This window comes from Eurypyga helias, unplaced genomic scaffold, assembly GCF_000690775.1.
Source record: "Eurypyga helias isolate BGI_N326 unplaced genomic scaffold, ASM69077v1 scaffold42878, whole genome shotgun sequence".
Classification (NCBI taxonomy): domain Eukaryota; kingdom Metazoa; phylum Chordata; class Aves; order Eurypygiformes; family Eurypygidae; genus Eurypyga; species Eurypyga helias.
In genome coordinates this window covers 12,731-32,720 of record NW_010268455.1, presented here as the reverse complement: position 1 = coordinate 32,720, position 19,990 = coordinate 12,731, and the positions used below count along the sequence as shown (strand labels likewise).

The 19,990-nt window shown below is 43.9% G+C and overlaps 1 protein-coding gene across 1 annotated transcript in view; it reads left to right on the top strand.

The window, feature by feature from the left end:
- Positions 1–584: 584 nt before the first annotated feature.
- The window catches only part of LOC104514165 (ADAMTS-like protein 3), a gene marked incomplete at both ends in the record, with an annotated part of 32,129 nt that continues 12,723 nt past the window's right edge, over positions 585–19,990 (top strand). Inside the window, 7 exons of the mRNA XM_010157738.1 lie at positions 585–714; positions 1,969–2,161; positions 2,836–3,015; positions 3,803–3,956; positions 8,184–9,264; positions 11,316–11,443; positions 11,762–11,890. Of these exons, the coding sequence (XP_010156040.1) occupies positions 585–714; positions 1,969–2,161; positions 2,836–3,015; positions 3,803–3,956; positions 8,184–9,264; positions 11,316–11,443; positions 11,762–11,890 (1,995 nt within the window). The remainder of the gene's footprint in view (positions 715–1,968; positions 2,162–2,835; positions 3,016–3,802; positions 3,957–8,183; positions 9,265–11,315; positions 11,444–11,761; positions 11,891–19,990) is intronic.

Genomic DNA, 19,990 nt, shown 5'->3' with positions numbered 1-19,990 from the left:
AGTCTGTGATTCTATGATCTGAAGGTGCCAAGAATGTTCACGAGTAAGGAAAGCTGTAGGCTGCGTCAGATTTGCTGCCTTCAGCAAAACTATCCCACCTCTTAGTGCCTGTGAGAAAGGTTCTCTCTCGAGTCAGCCATTCTCTTGACTATAATTTTGCAAGTTTTCTGCATTTTTAAATTACGTTTCTTGCAGATCTTCAGCTCCTTAAAGTCCAGGGGAATGAGAAGGAATCACTTTTACCGTGATTTTGGCAGTGGAACTACTAGTTGGCTTGAGGCCTTCATGGAACCAGGCAGCTGTATCATCTGATGGTGGACAGACAGAGAAACCTGTTTTCTGTTGGGTTTAGAGCAGTAGAATCTCAAATCAAGTCTTTTAAATATCACAGAAGTGCTAGATATAATTTACAAATATCTTTTGAGTATTAAATCTGTAAACTAACTCAGTGTTCTTTATGACTTGAAAAGTTAATTTTACGTCTGCCATCTACCTCAGTGTCTGGAGGTTTTTACTGAGAAATAAGCTTTACAGAAATCTCTTCCACGATCAGCGTGTCATGAGTGTTTTCCTTTTTGATCCAGGAACACAAGAAGCCATTGCAATGTGTCTGCACGTGGAGACAAAAGAAGCCGTCAATGAAACCCTGTGTGACAACTCCAAGAGACCACCACCAATGACCCGTGCTTGCAATGCGAAGCTTTGCCCTCCAAGGTACGCTGTCACGATGAAATTGTGGGGGCAAAGAAACGGTTAAGATGACTTATACAAACATTGGCTTTCTCTGAAAGGGCTCAGGTTGCAGGGCTGTGGTCTTGCTTTGGGTTGCAATTTCACTACTTCTGTCTTTAACAAGGTTTTGGGGTTGAGATTTTTTTTTGGTCTTGTTCACTCCTTTCCCACTCTTCACATCTCACTAATAAAACAGGGAATGTTTTCTGAAATAAATCTCTTCTGTGTAGGCTTTTGCCAGAGTTGGAAAAACAGCCTTAACTCTTCTGGTGGTATGAGGAAAATTTTAGGGCAATTTCACACACACACACAAATCCCAGAGAATATTTACTTTCTATCCTTATTTAAAATAATAATAATTTTAAAAAGTCAAATTGTGATTTAAAGTTATTTTAATTTCATGCTTCTTTAGTAGCCCCTCGTAGTTCTTAACGGCTCTTATGTTTGTTTGAAGATCCTGGGAAAAGAACAAACCCGGTCCAAATCCAAGAAAACCTGGCTAATTTGGTCACTTGAAAGGGCCATATGTGCAATTTTGACATGTGCAGCCGTATTAACCCACTCTTGATCTCTCATGTCCCTGATCCTTTGCATATTGTGTCTACATTTTTGCAGAAACCTCCTCTTGCAGAATGTAGGGAAGAATTTAACAGGAACAGGATGTTTTATAGAAAACATATACACATTTAAAGGAAGTTTTTTACATGTCAGAAAGGTCTGTTTACATATTTACACTAAAAAATGTAAATGTCAGCAGGTTGCCAACAGGCTGTTTGCTGTGAGGAGCATTCTGAGAGTAAATCATAGAATCACTGGGTTGGAAAAGACCTTAGAGATCATCCAGTCCAACCAGATCTGTCCGCCACTAAACCATCTCTCTCAGCACCTCATCCACCCGTCTCTTAAACACATCCAGGGATGATCGTGACTCCACCACCTCCCTGGGCAGCCTGTTCCAGTGCACGATAACCCTTTCGGTGAAGAACTTCTTTCTTACGTCCAAAATGCTGGAGTTGAATTTGTCTGGTAGTGACTCTTGCTTTGCTGTTAATAACTTCTGCGTTTCCTTGCTACCTGCAAGTTTGTAAAACGAGTTAAAATTCTGCACTGCAGCCAAACCCAAGGGATTTTTTAGCCATCTATCAGTAACGATCCAGTTCCTTTTTGCTGGGGTCTGCACGGGTACGATGGCTCCTTCCTCGGTCTGAGGCGAGTTCTTGTCTGTCTCTGGAACAGGTGGCAGAGCGGTCCCTGGAGACGCTGCTCTGCGACGTGCGGGGTTGGGATACAGACGAGGGAGGTGTACTGCCAGCAGCCGGGAGGATCTGCTGTTGCTGCAGAAGACTGCAAGGACAAAAAGCCTCATTCTTTACAAGCTTGTAACCAGATTGATTGTCTCCCTGTTTGGCACGTCGAGGAGTGGCAGCAGGTATGGCTGGCTTACGGAGAGAGTTAAAATGTGTTCCTCTGGCTAGGTGCTTGCCATCCGCTGGCTGGAATGACATGGAAGGCAGCTCCTACACTTTGGAACATTCAGTGTTTCAACTGATTTCGTTAGAACAAAGTACTCCAGGGTCAACAGCACTACTGTTGGCTGTTACGCCAGTGGGTAGTCACAGGACGAGGTGGGAAGTCCTTTTTAAAACTGCAGAAGACTGGGTACCAGTTACACCCAACATCCCCTCTCATCTGTGCACTGCAAACACAATGACCTGCTTTTGCAAACTCCGCCTCTTGAAGGGTTTTTTTTGTCCCAAGGACAAAGTTCCCTAAAATCCCACCAGGAATATTAGCTGATGTGGGACATGGATAGATCTACGTGTAAGGTGCACAGTTCTCTTTAAGATTTCTACTAGTTAATTGCATTCAGGTGCTGTGACTTTTCAATTGGGGTTCGTCATCTCTAGTGCATTAGCTGAACATTTTAACAGAAGAATTATCTGCATGCTACTTGCTTTTTAATTAAAAGTGGGTGTCATTTTTCAAGAGACCGTAATTGGGGGGTGGATGCGGGGAGCTTAAAGTGTTTGTGTGGAGTAAGCGTGATGGGTGAGCACAGATGTCTATGCAGGTGCACATGCTGCTTTCTCCTCTTCTCCGTAGTGCTCACGTACTTGTGGAGGAGGGGTTCAGACCCGCAGAGTGTACTGTAAGCAGCTGTTGACAGACGGAAGTTTCCTGAAGCACTCTGATGATACCTGCCAGGAGCTGAAATTGCCAACTAGTAAACCATGTGCAAAAGTTGATTGCCCTCCTCAGCTAGTCGTAGGAGAATGGTCCAAGGTGAGCAGCCCCCAACAAGGATGAACCAAAACCTTCAATTGCAACAGGAGCTCGGAAGATTTCTGCTTGGGTGAATAAGGTGTTTGGAGCCATAAATCTATAGGGTAGCTGAAGGTTCAGCAAGGAATATACCTGAACTAAAGTGTGCATGGAGTTGCTGTGCATCCCTGCCTACAGTCAGACTGATCACCTCCCCCTTCCTGAGCTGTGGTTCAGTTCCTGAAGGACGGGCTGTAATGCATTGCGTGCCTTCTACCAGACGTGTTTAGCCATCAATTATTTCATAATAGGGCTTCCAAAAAGCCAATCTTTGCATTATTCTGGAATGTGTCCTCTTTCCCATTTAATGCAAACTTGCTACCACTCGCAGTGCAAAAAAAGATTTATAGACGTGATTTTGGAAGCTGCAAATAAAGATTCGTGTGGTACAAACCAGGAGAGAGGGTTGAGAGACTTGACACAGTCTGTTTAGAATGTGCTGAATTGTTCCTCTCAGATGCTAGATCTCACTGCTCTGTTCTCCCCATGGTTGGGCATAAAGAAATACTGTCATGTTATTATTTTAGTTGTTCCTGAGTTGCTTGCTGGAACAAAGTATCTATCTTATATTCTTACTGCCTGGAGAGGTGGAGAGAGTCTAATGTCTGGATAACACAAAGATTCATATGAAGTAGAGCGTATTCGCTCTCTCAGAAGAAAAAAAAAAAAACTCCACCAACCTAGTTAAAAATTAGCATGTGTGGTGTGGGACTCCACGTTTAGCTTGACTGCATCCTTCCTTTCACAGTGCTCAGTGAGCTGCGGTGCTGGAATCCAGAGAAGGAAACTTGCCTGCCAAACCCTAACAGCGAAGGGCCAATATGTCACATTAAACGGATCAATGTGTAGCGGTCTGTCTCCGCCGCTGCTTGTAAGGTCTTGTCAGATGAGCGCCTGCAACAGTAAGTATGTGACCTGGTGCAGCTTCTTGCTGGTTTGGAACGATCTGTTTATAAGGAAAAATCGGTATACAGGTTAATTCACTCATCTCCCGGTACTTTCACAACATTACTAATCTGGCACGAACCGAGTGTCATAATTACTAGACCAGTAATAACAGGATTGTTTTAATTTTCTATTTTTCCTGCCAGTCAGTAATAAAGGTTATGATCTTAAGGAGTAGTTTTTGAACACATTCGAATAGTACATGCCTCTCATCCTAATACTTACCTACATTTCATCTGATTTTCCCTTTATCCTTTACACTATCCCGACTGCAAAAAATAAAAACATCTATAAATTGAGTATAAATTACAAAGGACATAAGGAAAGATAAGAATCCAGTTCTGGCTTGTCTTTTCACTGTACATTTGTATTACACTGGACATTTTGCTTAGTGTGGCGGAATTCAAAACCTGAAACTCTGTGCCAGTGATAACTCTAGGTATAATTTCTATCTTCCCTCGTAGAAATGAGAATCCCAGTCTCATGAGCTTTCCAGGAAGTGATGACAATACAGAGCCTCTTCAAAACATCCAGTGGTTTATTATTGTCTGTATAAAGATCTTTTCAGAGAGATTGTCTGTAGCAATTGTACGATTTGGACACAGTCGGGTTATGATAGCGACGGCAGTTGCACTAACTGCATGTGCCCAACACCGATGGAAATACCTGACTGATACAGGGTGTCTTCAGTTACGGATGGTAATTTAGAACACGCTGTTCTAAATGCAGGTTCCCTGTGTCTGGACCTGTGCTCTCCTTCCTGTGTAAAGGAGAGTATTAGTTTGTAGGTTTGGGGAGCAGGGCACTGAAAGGAAGGGAAAAAAGGGGAGTTTCTAGTTTTGAGGTGGGTGAAAACCAAAAGCCTTCATGCATGGCCTGGTTTTGATCACAGAGATAGACATGTTTTGACCCAATTCGTAGTGCTGTCAAGAAATAGCTACTTTATACGTTTTGAAGCTTTGCTTTAAAAATTATTCACAAAACAAAATAAGAAATAGAATAATTACTGATTCATACATAATATGAAACTTCTTTTCCTGGCCTGCATTTCAGATTAACATGCCAAAATCCTGAGGTTCAAAACTCCACTTAAATAAAGCCCTGTGGACTTTCAGGAATGTCCTTGGCATAAGGTTTAATAAAATATTTTGAGCTGCATATCTATCTGAATTTAATTAATTGTGGAGAGTTGAATGGCAGAGTAGCTGGGTTGCAAATTGCTTAGCGCAGACTGATATTAAAGTTACGTTGTCAGCTTCCACCACGGTGCCAGGAAAGCAGGACAGAGGATGATGGCAGAGGGAATGCGGCTGTACCGAGGGGGTGCAGAGACAATCGCTGGCCCCTCACTTCATCCACAGCCGTTTGGAACCAGGGAGCGCTTACAGCTTGGATCTGCCAGCGGTTCATGGTCAAGGGAACAGGAGGGCACGGGGAGGAGTGGGGCATGTCCGTAGCCAGAGTTCCAGCTTGGGTTTTGCAGAAACAGGTTTTGGATTCAGGGGGACATGCAGGAGGCATCTCCTCCTCCTGCAGCCATGGGTTCAGGCTGCCTCGAAGGGGCAGTGAACAGAAGGCAGGAACGTGGCATGGCCCTGGGATGGGCAAGCCGCAGAGTGGAGCGGACTCGGTGGAGAGCAGTCTGGTGTGTGGCGCGCGTGCTGGCAGGGATTCTTGCCTTTGGGAGCAGTGTTTCTGGATGTGCCTCCTCAAGATGCTTCTGTTGCCCAGATAGCTCCTTTTTTACTGCCTCATGACAGTGCTGAGGCTTTCTAGACTTAATCTTTTGCCCGGGGACTAGTAATCGTAGCTGTTTTCTACTTAATGAGCCCTATTAAGTCAGAAACATTCCTGACTGTGGGCTCTGAGAAATAAGAATCACACCAGTCTAGCCCTGAGTCACCAGAACCTGGCGCCCAGCTAAAGCTGCGGAGGACCATTCGAGGTCATGGGCTCGCGTTTGTACCAGGTGAGCGTGAGGGCCAACGGCTCCTTCAGCAAGACTGACCTTGTGGGAAACAACCTCTCCCAAGCAGTCCGTTACCTCGCCTGCTGCAAGACTGGATGACTAGAGAATGCACACTTGCGTGGCCTCGTATACTCACGCGACCTTATGTATTTATGTGGCCTGCCATCGGCAGCTCTGAACTTTGTTTCACTCCTAGCCGTGCTCACCAGTCACCAGTAAAAATGCACACACCCCTTAGTGTTGAACTGCTAATGAGCGTTAGTGGTCTGTCTTTTTTTAAAGTATGAAATGGATGAGACTTGTTAACATATTTATAAGTATGCACTGGGTTTAATTCCGTGTTGGAATAACTAGTGTAAACAGAGCGCAGCCTGAAGTATTTTAATTTGTGTGTTTAAAGTTACACTTACTGTGTCTGTAAGTTGGATTTTGGAAGGGGAAGATTTAATACTGGAATGCTTCCCTAAAAATAAATATTTGGGGCCCAATAACTTATTAAAAACAGGACGCTACTTCAATAGTTTTAGCAAACTGAGTGCCCAAAGCGATTTATTTGTTGTAGCACGTGAGATGGTTGAGGGAACCGTGTGTCTGGATAACGAATACTGATGTAAAAGCTGTGTAATTATGAAACCGTGATATCCCCACAGGTCTGAACTCATTACCCCAAACACTGAAAATAACCATTTTGTTTTATAAGCATAAGAATGCACTCTAGGGTGTAGTTCGTAGAGTGTACACGCTTATTGAATGCTTCAAGCATTTAGCTTTTCACCTATTTCTTCACAGCCTATTTGAAGCGCATGCATATAAGAAGCGTGCAGTTTTTCAGATGTCACTGGTGTGCCATCAGTGTAGTTGTCATTTTATTTCTGTGCCTGCCCAGTGGAAGAGCACTCATGACTTCAGATGCCGGCACGCCGAGAAGCGGTTTGATCCGTGTGTCCGTTTCCTGGCTCATCAACTCCTTCTGCCAGCTCTGAGTTTTAGGTTCCATCGCATGCCGGCAGGCTGGGTCTCCGGGCGCAACTGGGTTGTTCTCTAGCACCAAGGCAGAGTGTTTCCCGACTCTTCCCAGCTGGCCAGTTTCGTCGTGCATGGAATGAGCTCGGGGGCGCGTGCCCTTGCTCCAGGCCTCCTGCAGCGCTTTGTTCCTCACCTACCTCGTGCTTTCTTAGCAAGATCAGTTGTGCTGATCAAAGCGGGGCCCAGCGGTTGCCAACGCCGTGGTGTCTGAGACGTCGTTCTCCTGTGGGCTCCGGCGCGCTGTCCAGCCACGCTGGGAGAGCCTGCCCGTGGTGGCGTTCATTCCAGCAGCTCCCTAGAAACCGATAGGCATCCAAGCACCTGCTGTACAAGGCAGGAGGAGCTTCGCAGTACCCACTGTCTCCACACCCGGTCTGCACAAAGCTTTATGTGCTTACTGTCTGCTTTTGTCGATTCATCTGATTGCTGTATTCGACCCCTCCAAATTTTGACTTACTTCTCTTTCCTCCCTTCCCTCCCTGCTTTCCTGGCACAACACTGTGACCAACTCCTCTTTTGACCCAAAGAAATTACCCTCCGCCAATGATTACGGGTTGGCCTTGCTTGTTGCCTGTACCACGTCTTTGTTGGCTGTTTCTTCCACCTCCTACGTTGCTATCAGTTTGGCTTGACTCAAACCAGCATGGCCAGCCAGCAACTTAAATAACAGTCATGGGGAGCCTTAATTTTTGGCTAGGCCTGGTTCTTTTTGGGTCATTCTGCACTTGGCACTGCTCAAATGTGGGGAAGGTCGTAACGGGTTCACGTTTTTTGATTCACATTTTCCATTCCCCTCATGCTTACTCTTTCTGAGGCAGCAATAGGAAGTATAGAGGAAATATAACCACAGTAGCATTACATACAGTGTTAATTAGTGTATTATATAGTACCTCGATATATACATTTAAGGGTGTGTGCACCATGTATGTCCTTCATATAGGTGCTGGTATCTCTCTGTTGTTAGGAGACTGGGGGAAGAAGTACTAGAATTCTTGGCTAGTGCAGGGGAATGCTATGGTTTCACGTTGTTCATGTTTTCACATTTTTGTGACTCGGATAAAAGCTCAGCGTGTTGCAGTGTGACTTGAACAAAGTCAGGAAAAGCTCTGTCAAGCGCCCTGTGAAAAGCAGATTTTGTAAGAGTGAGCGCCGATGATTAGATACTTTTCAGCACTTTGTTTTCTTTCAGAGATTAAACCAAAGCTTCCAGAAAAGTATTCTGCTCATGGACCTCAGATTGTCAGCATTCACCGAGTCTATATTCAAACGAGACAGGAGAAGCGCATCAATTTTACCATAGGAAGCCGTGCCTACTTGCTTCCAAAAACATCTGTTGTAATTAAGTGCCCTGTACGAAGGTTCCAGAAGTCCCTTATCCGGTGGGAGAAAGATGGACAGCACTTACAAAACTCTAAAAGACTTGGCATCACTAAGTCAGGCTCGCTGAAAATACACAGTCTGGAAGCTACTGATATTGGTGTGTACCGGTGTGTTGCAGGCTCCGTGCACGAAACATTTGTGCTCAAACTCATTGGTACCAACAACCGACTGATCGAACCACCAAATCTTAGAAAACAGGCCAGTGAGACCAGTAACACAGATCACAACGAGGCCAACAGCTTCGGGGCCAAATGGCATAAAATGAGCAAAATGTGGCAAATGTGGAGTAAGAAGAACGAGCTCTATCTGGGTGACAGGCAAGTCAACGATCAGCCGCTTCTGCGGAATCTGGGCACCTTAGGGGGTAATTCGGCAGAAGAGTTCGGCTCTCGGGAATTCAAGAATAAGCGACTGGAGGCAGCAGTTCTGCAAGGCGCCTACAGCATGGACACTGTGCAGTTTGAAGAACTCATCAGGAACATGAGTCAGCTCATTGAAAATGGAGAAGTCAGTGATGACTTGGCGTCCCAGGTCATTTATCAGTTAGTTGCCGAATTATCCAGGCCTCCACAACCCACTACTGAAAAGTGGAAGGGGGCCCAGGATGAGAAGCTTGCCTCAAAACTCACAGTCAAATCACCTAATGGATCTGAACGTTTCGGCACAAAAACTGTTGATAAGTTAACGTTTGACCAGAAGGTTCCAGTTATTATGAGGCAAAAGGAAATTCCTCGAGTTTCCTTCAACGAAACAGTAACTGTGAGAATTGGAAATGTGGTTTTTCTGACCAAGAATACACGTGCTGTCAATCTCCTGTGTGAAACAGCTGGTATCATTGACGTGAAATACACTTGGACGAAAGATGGCGAGACATTAAAAGCCTCTGAGAAGTAAGTGAACATCTTCTCTGTTATTTCTGAACGGCTGACTATGTCGCTAACAACTGTAAAAATCCGCCCTGCTGTGCAGTATTAAAACATACTGTTGTTACAATGAGATAAGCATGAACCCTGCCCCTTCCATCTTTTTATTTAAGTAATTCTGGGTTTTTTTCAAGTGTCTGTTTGACTTTACTAACATCCATGTGTGACCGTTTCCGTGATATTATGGGGGAGGAATGACTCTTTCTACAAGGTGAAGTGTTTCACATGTCCTAACTGTGTATTTTGTGATCTGCCTGAATCATTTCAGCTGCATCAGAAAAGGAACACATTTATACTCAAATTCAGAAGGCTCCTGGATTTGTTCATATATCAGATACTGTGGGAGCACATTAAAAACTTCTGCTATGGCGTAGATGAAGACTTAGTCCTTGCTCATTTTAAGGAGGGAAAATATCACTGGCACCCTCACCGTCCTTCAACTCAGACATCTTTGGGTATAACTGTAGCGGCAGAACTTCAGTTTAAAAAGAAAGAATTCTCTTTTATGGACTTTTTTTCCGATACTTTAGAATTTCAAATATTTCTGTTGAGGACAGGGGAGTACCAAATGATAAAGAACCTGTATTACCATCACTTTTGAGAATATACCTGAAGGACAAGTACAGCAAGCGTGCGTTGCATTCAGATACTTGCTCAAGACTGAACAAATACTGGTACTTCATTGATGATAAATTAGAAGGTCACCTGATAATATTATCATTATCTTAGTGTGTGAGCCTCTTGGAATTATAGCTAGCTCTTGAGTAATGAAAAAAACGATTCTGAAATGATAAAGGTGCTTTGGGGTATTTCTCAACATACTTAACTGATTAACCTCACTGCCAAGAAAAATATACTTCTGCAGGGCTATCAATTAAAGCAAAGACACCAAAAGTAAGCCATTTTTAACAGGGCAAATGTTTTTGGAACCATGTAGCTCCCATCAGTTATGTTTAGTTTGTGAAATACGTATAATTTCCCATTAATTTGTTGCAAGTGATACTTTAATTTTTTGGACATGCTGGTGTTTTGTTTATTCACGAGTATGTTTGATTCCCAATGTCTGCTTCCATGAATTGCTGTCATTTTAGCCCAGACTGATACTCTTGCACTTAAGGGATACGTTGGCAAAGGAGGTTTTGTTCCTGGTTTTTTTACAGGAAGGTTTTGTACACATAAATCCCTCTCTCTTTGGTGTACTCGGAGGCCAGTGACATTAACAGTACTGCATCTGAAAAAGAACGTGGGGAGGTAAATGGGCTGGCTGCCGGCTGGGTTTGTGAAAGGCCATGCCTGAGGCGGCTTCTCTTGTTGAGGCAGCGGTATTTTTAGTATTTGTGTGTCTCTCTCACTTTTCCAAGTGTACTCAGGGTGGGAGAATGCCAGGGCTACAGGGTTTTTTTGGATGTGATGAATGTGTGGCGTAACTCCTGACTTAGTACTGTGAAAGGTAACAAGGGGGGAAGTCCAGGCTGCTGTTTTCAGCCTCTCCCCCAGCCTGCGATGCTCCCGCCTATCTTGCCTCTCAGGTGGCAGGCAAACTATTCAAGACATCTTCAGATTTTTTGGTGGAAAGACTTTTGCTTTAATGATGATAATAGCAAAAAAAACCCCGCCAAAAACACCCAAACGCAAAACACACCAGTAATTTGGGAGTCAGGTTAGACCATACCTTTGTGAATTAACCAGTCCAGCTGAAAACCAAGCTGGCTCTGGAGAAATGAGGTTCTTGCCAAGCCTAATACTTTTAATTGTGGCAGTCTGATTTATTCTCGAGGGATTCTGGTTTGTAGTAGCAAACTCTCTGTCCTCCAAAGGGCTGCAGAATCTTCTATGCAAGTATTGCTTAGTGCTCCCCTTTTGCCACTGAAGAGGAGGCAGAGCTGTTGGAATGTGCGCTGTTCTAGAGCGCAAAATGTCAAAAAACGAGGTTTGCTGCTGTATCTGTAGCTCTCACAAGAAGAGTCAGCTGGGATTGTCCGAGGGTAGTAACTCATGTCTCCCTGAACATCCCGCAGGGTGATCCTGGACACCATTGGGAAAGTGCAGATTCAGAATCCTACTCCAAAGGAAGCTGGTACATATGGATGCCTGGTGGTTAATGACTTCGGCTTTGATATGGAAACATCGTTGCTGCTGCGCGCAGGTAAGACTTTAGCAACCATGGGATCGGGCATGTATTGTTATTTTTACCTATATAACCACCCGTCCCCACTCCAGTGCGGAATAGTTTCTTGTGCTGGCAATCCCTGAAGCTGCCGGGTCTAACAGGTGGCAGTAAGGTGGCCTCGTTGCTCTAACACCACAGCAGATGGGAACTGAGTCTGCTTCTGTCTATCCCACCTGTCTCTTCGGCTGCTGCTTTGCAAACTGAATTCTGCTCCAAACATGCTGAATTTAAACACAGGATCTATGTTTAAAAGTCAAATAAAGCTTTTAAAACTGGTTATCCTTTCAATTTCAGAGATTCCTGTCATCTTGTCCTCTGTGTTAAATGTCACAAATCTGGAAGCCAGCAATCTCTCAGCAGTTGTTGGAGGTACAATCGTGGCAAGAATTGGAGCAACTATTATGGTTGAATGTCCAGTGAAAGGTAAGCAAGAACTCCCCTGAAGTTCCCTGTAATGTCAGAATGAGAAATTTACCTTACATTTTGAAAGAAATTACCGGTGAAGGCAGAAAATCATTGATCATTAGTCATTTTTTATTAGGCATGTCACCCACACCAGTCCTATTTCTCTTCTGTCCGTCACTTGAATTTACACACACGCACATGTTCAGACAGACTTTCCTTTAAAAGCACTTTTCCTTCCACAAAGTGGTCTGAGGCTGTGCTACAGACCTTAAAGCCCACGGGTGAGTGACTGCCTCGCTGCAAGAGCAAGCACGGCCAGCTGACTTGCTCATCAGAGAACTTTCCGTATCCCTGTTTGAGATGCACATATGTCTAGACTGTTGTTAAAACTGAAAATGAAATCTCCAGCCATAGATTAATAGAACTTTAAACCTGACAGTGAAGTAAACTTACCTTTTAGAGGCATCAGACTGCAGCTGCGGTAAGGACGCAAGGAAAAGTGCTGAGCCGTGAGAGCGTGTGGATGTTTTCTAGCTCCACATCTGTGGAGCAGCAGTAATGTTAATCAGAAGCTTTGGGCATTAAGTAGTTCACTGCTTCATTTTATTTTCCAGTCCTTTACTGGAAAGGTAGATATTTTCTTATTAATATATCGTTACTATCTGTTAAGTTTAAATTGTTAGATTTAACCCGCAGCGGCAATATTCTGTCAAATATTTAACGAGCTAAGTTCAGCCTTTTGGGCCTTGTTGGAGACAAGGCATGGAAGCGCCGATGGCAATGAATGCTGCCAGGGAGCGCAAGGAGAGACCTCAGAGAAGGCACGTGCCGTGCGCGTTCGCGTTGCTGGGGGAGTGCGTGTTGGAGAGCGTGTTGATACCGAGCCAGAGTCGCGACAGAAATGTACGCATACACGCAAACAGCTCTGCGTGCGGCGGTGGCGCCAGGCTGCCACGTGCTAGGCCACGTGGCTCCGCTCTTCGCTGCTGTACCAGGGCTAATTCTTTGGTGAAGTAATATTTTCCAACTGCGGTTTGGCAACTCCACGTGTAACTGACCTACATCACAAATTCAGCAGAGTTAATGTCACGCTGTTAATATTAATATTGTTGGGATGGGTAAGCAGTTAGCAATTTAAATATAAATTAATATTTTCACATGGGACTGTGGATTTCCAAATGCTTTAGAATTGTGTATATTCACAAGCCAAACTTTAGTTATGCTAAGACACCAGTGTTGACTTAAAAAATGATTTATCTAATTGCTTTATTTCCCATCATTGCCAAGGAATTAAGTATTACTGTTGGTGAATAAAATAGAGCTTGCATGTCTTAAAATGTCACCAAGCCTAGGAGCAGAAAAACTTACGGAATGATGTAAGTGGAGTTTTTCTGATGTCCTTTCCTTAATGAAAAGCAATAAACCACTGTCTTGAGAAGACTGAACTTAATAGCTCTTTATGCTAATGTGTCTGTCTAAGAAGTGGGACCCCAAAATACATCCATTTGCAGTGTAGTAGGATGGCAGTTTTGCTGTGAGTGCGAGTAAAACATCATGTGAATTATCAGACACATAAAAGTTTGCATCAGAAAAAATACATTTCTATGCCCTCTAAAAGTTCAGTTCCTACAAAGACACCGCATGAGTCTCTAAGAGTCCTTTTCTCCTTGTCAGATGTGTCAAGCAGATACATCTGATCTGTTGGACTCTTGTTAGCCCACCAAATGGTTCTCCGTAGGAAGGAACATCTAATGAGCAAGGTTTCTGTGTGTGTGGAGAATATTGGTGCCATGTCACTAGCAGAATTCTTAAATTACTTTTAAGTTTCTTGGCTGCCATGATTTCTGCATGGTTTTCTTTGCTATGGGCTGGATAATTTATAATACTTTCGTTATAGTTGTTCAGACCATAGTTTGTGAATAAATCTCTCTATTAGTTCTGTATTTTGGGTCTACCAGTGTAAGGTCTATTCAGGAATTTTCTTTCTGAAACACACATGAAAATGGCACATAGATGCAAAATGGTAAATTAGCAGTTCGTTTAGGAGAGAATACCACGCCACAGAGCAGGACTTCTGCTGGAGGCAGGAGCAGCCTACCCAACAGTGTGACCAAGTCTTGAAAGGTGGAGAGGAGGTGACTTGGGGAAAGATTCACTTCCCGACTTCCTCTGCGGGCTGGCTAATGGCTGTACAACACACCCTTTAATTATCCCAGGCCCGAAGAGACCCAAGGATATTCCACCTGGGGGTCTGGGGGTTCATTAGGCCACATTACACAGGACAGCTCTTGTTTGATGGTTTGAACGGGCAGGATGTGAGGTGTAATATTACATCCAGCGTTAGCCAGCTGACCGCAGGGTTTTTTCTTTTTTTCATTGTCACTGATTTGGTTCTTTTTGTCCTTTTGAAAGTCTGTCTTGCACACTCCAAAAATCACATTCAGATGGAAAAAAACCCAACTTTGAAATGCTAAAGAGCAGCGTATGCTAATGAACAGAAGAACACCAAGGAATAGACTGAGAAAAGCTAGCTAAACAGCTGGAGCTAATGGTATCGATTCCTCGTCTCTTTTTAACTTGTAAGAAGACTATTTTTCCACTAATTATAATAAACTCACTTTTATAGCTCCCACACGACCGTATTCATAACATCCTGGATATATTCATATTCCGTTCTTACAGCCAAGAGCTTTTCAATCAACACACATGGTATAAATATCAATACTGATTGCTCCAAATTACTCTTGGATAACATTTATTGTATTTGCAGAAAAGATCGTCTTGTGATTATTACTAAAATAAACTAAAACTGTCAGACTCCATTTATTGTGAAACCTGGAAAGTTCTCAGTTAAATAAGGGGGAAAAGATTAAGGAATACATAAAATGTGCCTTGTCTGCCACCTGCTGCTGAGCAGGGAGAAGGGAAAGTCCTGGGCTGAGGTGGTTTATCCTGCCTACCTTACATCGCGTCTCTGAAATGTCTTGGCACCGAGGCTTGTAAAATTGGAAACTCCACCTTCATCCGAACTCTGCATTCCTACGAATCTGTTTTGGCTCTCGAAGAATAACATATTGCTAAAAAACAGTTGTGAGAAATACACAAAACCTGTCGAATGGGGGTCATCTTTTTGCACATACGTTTCACCAAGAGGGACCAGTCACTTGCTGTCAGCACTGGAACTTGAAACGGGTCCAGATAAATCAAGAATTTGATTTTCCATCTGTTCCTTCGTTCACCCACACTATTCCAAACATAGCTTTGATGCTGTTCTTTGTCTTCTATGCTTAACCCCTCAGAAGACACATTGGTGAAGAAAAATAGCAGCTCGATACCTCCGGTTCTGCTTTTTAATCTCTTTTAGTTTTTGTGTGTGTTTTTCCAAAAGATGTTAGCAATAGATTTCAAAGGTTTAAAGGGGCAAGTGCAGATTTATTTTATGATGAAGGAATGACACGATTTATAATTAGTGCAATAAAAGGATAATCTTTTGATCTTACGCTTCTTTTTACTATAAGTGCATCTACATTAGAGTTTTTGTTTGGCTCAGGCGTAAGCGGGAAGGACTGAACCACTTACTTCAGAACCTTAGTTGTGTGTCACTTTGTGTCCTGCAGCAATCTGGGAATGTGAAAATCGAATCCCTTGGGATATAACTAAACTGAAAGTTCTTCCTGGGGACTGTACCTGGTATTTTCCAAATACTGATGAGCACTAAGTCCAAGGGTCCAGGCAAGATTCACCAAGTAGTCCGGAGCAGCCCTCTTCCAAACAGACATCGGGTGTGTTTTGGGACCTTGGTACCGACTATGTCTCTTTACCAGTGCGTTCTTGATGCCCTCCACTACCTGCTACTCCTTGTAGATAGAGCCTACAGACTACGTGGGGTGAAAAAACAGAGTGGAAAGTTTTACAGCATTGCTTCTTTTGGTGTGTGTTTCTCCCTTTCTCTCCCAGCTTCCCTTATTGGAGCAGGGGTTTCCTTCAAATTCCTAGTTCAGGAAGGGTTAAGATGGAATGTAGAGAAGGGCAAAATTTCAAAAATGGACTTGAGTTCTTGGAATGCTCAGCAAGCAGGTGGGTGTAGTCCCTTGGTACCTCCTACTTCCATTTTCAAAAAGCTGTCAAGAAGTTCCCTAGGTGGAGTTTAACAAATGCTCATAGTTGTAAAGCTTGTTGGTGAGTACCCGATTCAAGGATTGGAGGGAGCAAGTGGTCACATTTTACAGTGGAGAGAGGTTACCGTAAGGGTGTCCCAAGACTCTGTCCTGGGATTTGTGATATTCAACGTTTTTATAAAAAAGTTCTGCAAAAGAACGTGAAGAGCTAGTTGGCTAAAGCTGTGGAGGATCAAGATTTATGAAGGCTAATGAGATCTAAAACTCTCTGCTAAGAGTTGCAGCAGGATCACACAAATAACGTTTAATAGCTAAATGAGGACAAAGAATGTCCAGAACTGATATTTGTGGAATAAATGTACGTTCAGAGCAAAGAACCTTAAATATAGATGCGCTCATGGCGCGTCAGAGTCAGATTAGTGGAGTCATGCTGCTTAGTTCTGTGGGACCATGGGCACATGCCCTGCGGGGGGGTCCATCAAGGCAAATCTGAACTAACGGCAGAGAAACGGACAAAAGAATAGAAAATATAAATTGGCTGTTGCTTATAGCTGTGGTGAACAAGCCACCTGCTTGTTTTGCAAACCTTCCTGTTTTCAACCTGCTAATCTCACCTTAAAAGGGATATAGTAGTGCTAGAAAAGGTAGAGAGAAGAGCAGTATTAGTGAATAAGCATGGTGGTGTAAGCGCTACCTCTGGTTCTGGAAACTGGGAAGATATATGGAGGAAAGGCCATTAAAGAAATGCCATTATTTTAGTACTCTCTGCCTACACGTCCCATCACTGGACACACAGTGCTGAGTTAAGTGGACTTCAGGTCCTGTGCTTATACATTCCAAGTCCCTGAGTGGGTAGGCGTCTGCTTTCCCCCATAATGTCTGGGTCTTTGGTGATACAACATGGCAGTTCAGTAAAGTGAAAGTTAATTACTAACCAGTTGGGCAAAACAGTCTCTGATAACAGTGCTGAGCTGCAGAATCGCCCTAATGCACCAACCGAGTCTTTGCTGGGGGTTGACCACAGAATCCAGTCCAGCTGGCTTTTCTGAGTCCCTGTGTAACTCAGATCCCCTTATCTAGTTGCCTAAACATAGTTGCCTTATTTTAAATGCCTGATTTTGAAAAAAAAAAAAAAAAATTAGCCTTGGACTTCTGCAGCTGTAAAAAAGATCAAGTTGTCTTTAAGGTGACAGCCAAAGAACTAAACAGGACCTGACAGGGCTGCGGCAAGGGTGGGACAGGAAGGGGTCGTGCTTGAGGAACCCCTCTAAGGAGGTCACCAGATGTCAGTGAGTGTAGCTAAATCGTGCCAGATGTTGCTACCAGCGAGGAAGAGGGGCTGCCGCATGGCTGGTGGGGAGAGGCAGAGGTAGCAGCTTGGAAAGATGGTGAGAGAAGGTGGCAGTGTCAGAGGGCAGGCTGGAGGGTCATGCCAAGTGCCAGAACGTCTCACGCTGCCTCTCCATCCCAGACTTATTCCCAGGGAAGCTGGCAAGATTCGTGCAGGTAATTTCAGTAGCAGCATGGTTTGGGCTTTTTAGGGTTTGCTAGGAGTTGACTGCTCAAGCATCATTCAGATGAATGGAAAGGCAGTTGGTGACTGGAGAAAACTGGGAGGTGTACCAATCGAAGAAGCTGCCCTGTAAGTTATGCTAAATCCACTGTAGGTGTTAGTGAGCGTAGAATAACCGACAGCACGCACGTTACTGACCCAGATCGGTTCCTCCGACAGATGACACGTGGGTTTAGCCTCCCAGGCGAGGCAGACGTTTAGCGACGTGCAGCAGAATGTGCTTTGTGCCAGCACAGCTCTGCCTTGCCCTTGAATGGGAAATGCAGAATGCTTTATGAGATTCTGCGTAGCTGGGGGAAGAATTTCTGAAGACATATCCAATGTTTTAGAGCAACTAGTTAGTAGGCCAAGATTTTTATGGCGTGTAATATTTCATAGGGTTTTCAAGGTTGGAGGAAATTTGTTTTTGAACACTGAATATTTTAAGGGCATCCTATAGTGTGGATTCCTTTTTTTTTTTTTTTCCCTTAAACACGTGTTTCACGATCCCATCCGGAGCTGAAGTTTTTTTTCCATAACATTTGCTGTCCCAGGGCCGCTCACGGTGGAAAATGGCATTTTTAATGGAACATTGAGTATTTTAGAGCTGCTCCAGTGCTAGTGGAAAATAACCTGTGTTTGAGGTCAGAAAAATAGATTAAACTAATTTTAAAGTTTTATAGCCACTCCGGTCTGTAGTAGAAATTTGAACATCAGAGGATTTAGATCCATTGCAAGAGTGGGATTCTGATTTTTAAGGTTTTTCAAAGACGAAGAAGGCCTGAGTTCAGGAATGCATCTTTGTTCAGGGACAGTTACAGCTGCGCTTAGCTGTAAGCATATGTTTAATTGCATTCCCTAATAGGGGTGGATTTAATACTGTGCTTAAGTGCCGTCCTGATTTGGAGCTGTAGGATATGTTTGTTTGATTCTGCTAGTCACTGATGTCAGTGCTGGAGCTCCCATTTGCGTCACTGGGATCCAAATCGCACTCAGGGATTCTGAACCTTTGGCAGTTCGGGTGAGTCGATACCTTTGGGCTCACCCTCAGCTGCATCTGTGTGGAGGGGGGATGAAGGAAACAAAGGTGGCTGCAGGCCATCTCTTACCTCTTCCCCTTTTTGTACTGGCTGGGGATCAAACCAGGAATGCTTCAGCTTGAAAGTAATATTTTCTTGGATGGAGATAGGGAATGACTTCCTTCCAGGATTACAAACTGGAAGATTTACTCTTTCCTGAAGGGAAGGTCTAGGCAATGATTCCCAGAATGATTTGGTGTCTTCTGATGGATACCGAAAGGCAGCCATTTCTGTAGAAGCAGCTTATGTAGATGTGTTAAAATGGAACAGTAAGGTGAAAGATAAGACACATTTTAAAACTGTCCAAGAAAGGACAAATGATAACACTAGGAACTTCTTTGAGTCGGGACAGAGGGCAGAAAATTATACCAGTGAGTAAGAACTGTTTTTAAAATGCAATGTGATCAGATTTTAAATATCTCTGTTAGCAGCCTCCTCACCACAGTTCTGTAATGGAAAAAGCTCTTGAAGACAGCGTGAGTGTCATTTTTGTCCATGCAAAGTCCCTGTGTAAATCAGTCTTTCTGTAAAGAAGAGTCAATCGTCTGCGGTAAAATTCCTCCATGGAGTCCTACAAATATGTCCCAAAGCTTAAGTGGAATTCTAACTGAAGGATAAGGCACAGGATTTAGGCCTTAACTGTTTGCCTAGATTAAAACATACCTTTTCTTGTGTTTTTGATGGTGTGCTTGAACTCTGTCCTGCAGTTTATGTAGGAAAATTGGTGCTTTCCACAGTGCTACTGTAAGAGTCTTGTCAGAAGAGGGATGTGGGAATTGTGTGTTTTGCCTGCTTTCTCCCAGGAGCCGGTAGAAAACCTAACTCAGAGTGCAGTGCTGCATACCAGCAGGGAAGACAAATCTTATCTCAGGAGTAGTAGGCATGGAGTCTACTTTCTGAAGGAAAAGCATTGAAAATCCACGTGATGGATTTTTCACCTGGAATGTACAAAAGGTGACGGCATGCTGAGGGCGTGCCACGTGCTGTGTGATGAGAAGGAGCTTTATGCAAGGCACTGTTAAGTACAGAGAGTATTCAAAAGGTAAATGCACACCTAAAAATACCTTGGGGTTTTTTTAGCATGGCCCAACAGTAAGAGTTCCTGTGGAAGGATCATGCAGTCCTGAGGAGAAGGACTTGGGGGTACTGGTAGATGAAAAGCTGAACATAAGCCGGCCGTGTGCGCTGGCAGCCCAGAAAGCCAACCGTATCCTGGGCTGGATCAGGAGAAGTGTCCCAGCAGGGCGAGGGAGGGGATTCTGCCCCTGTACTCTGCTCTGGTGAGACCCCACATGGAATTCTGCATCCAGCTGTGGAGCCCTCAACATCAGAAGGATATAGACTGGTTGGAGCGAGTCCCGCGGAGGTC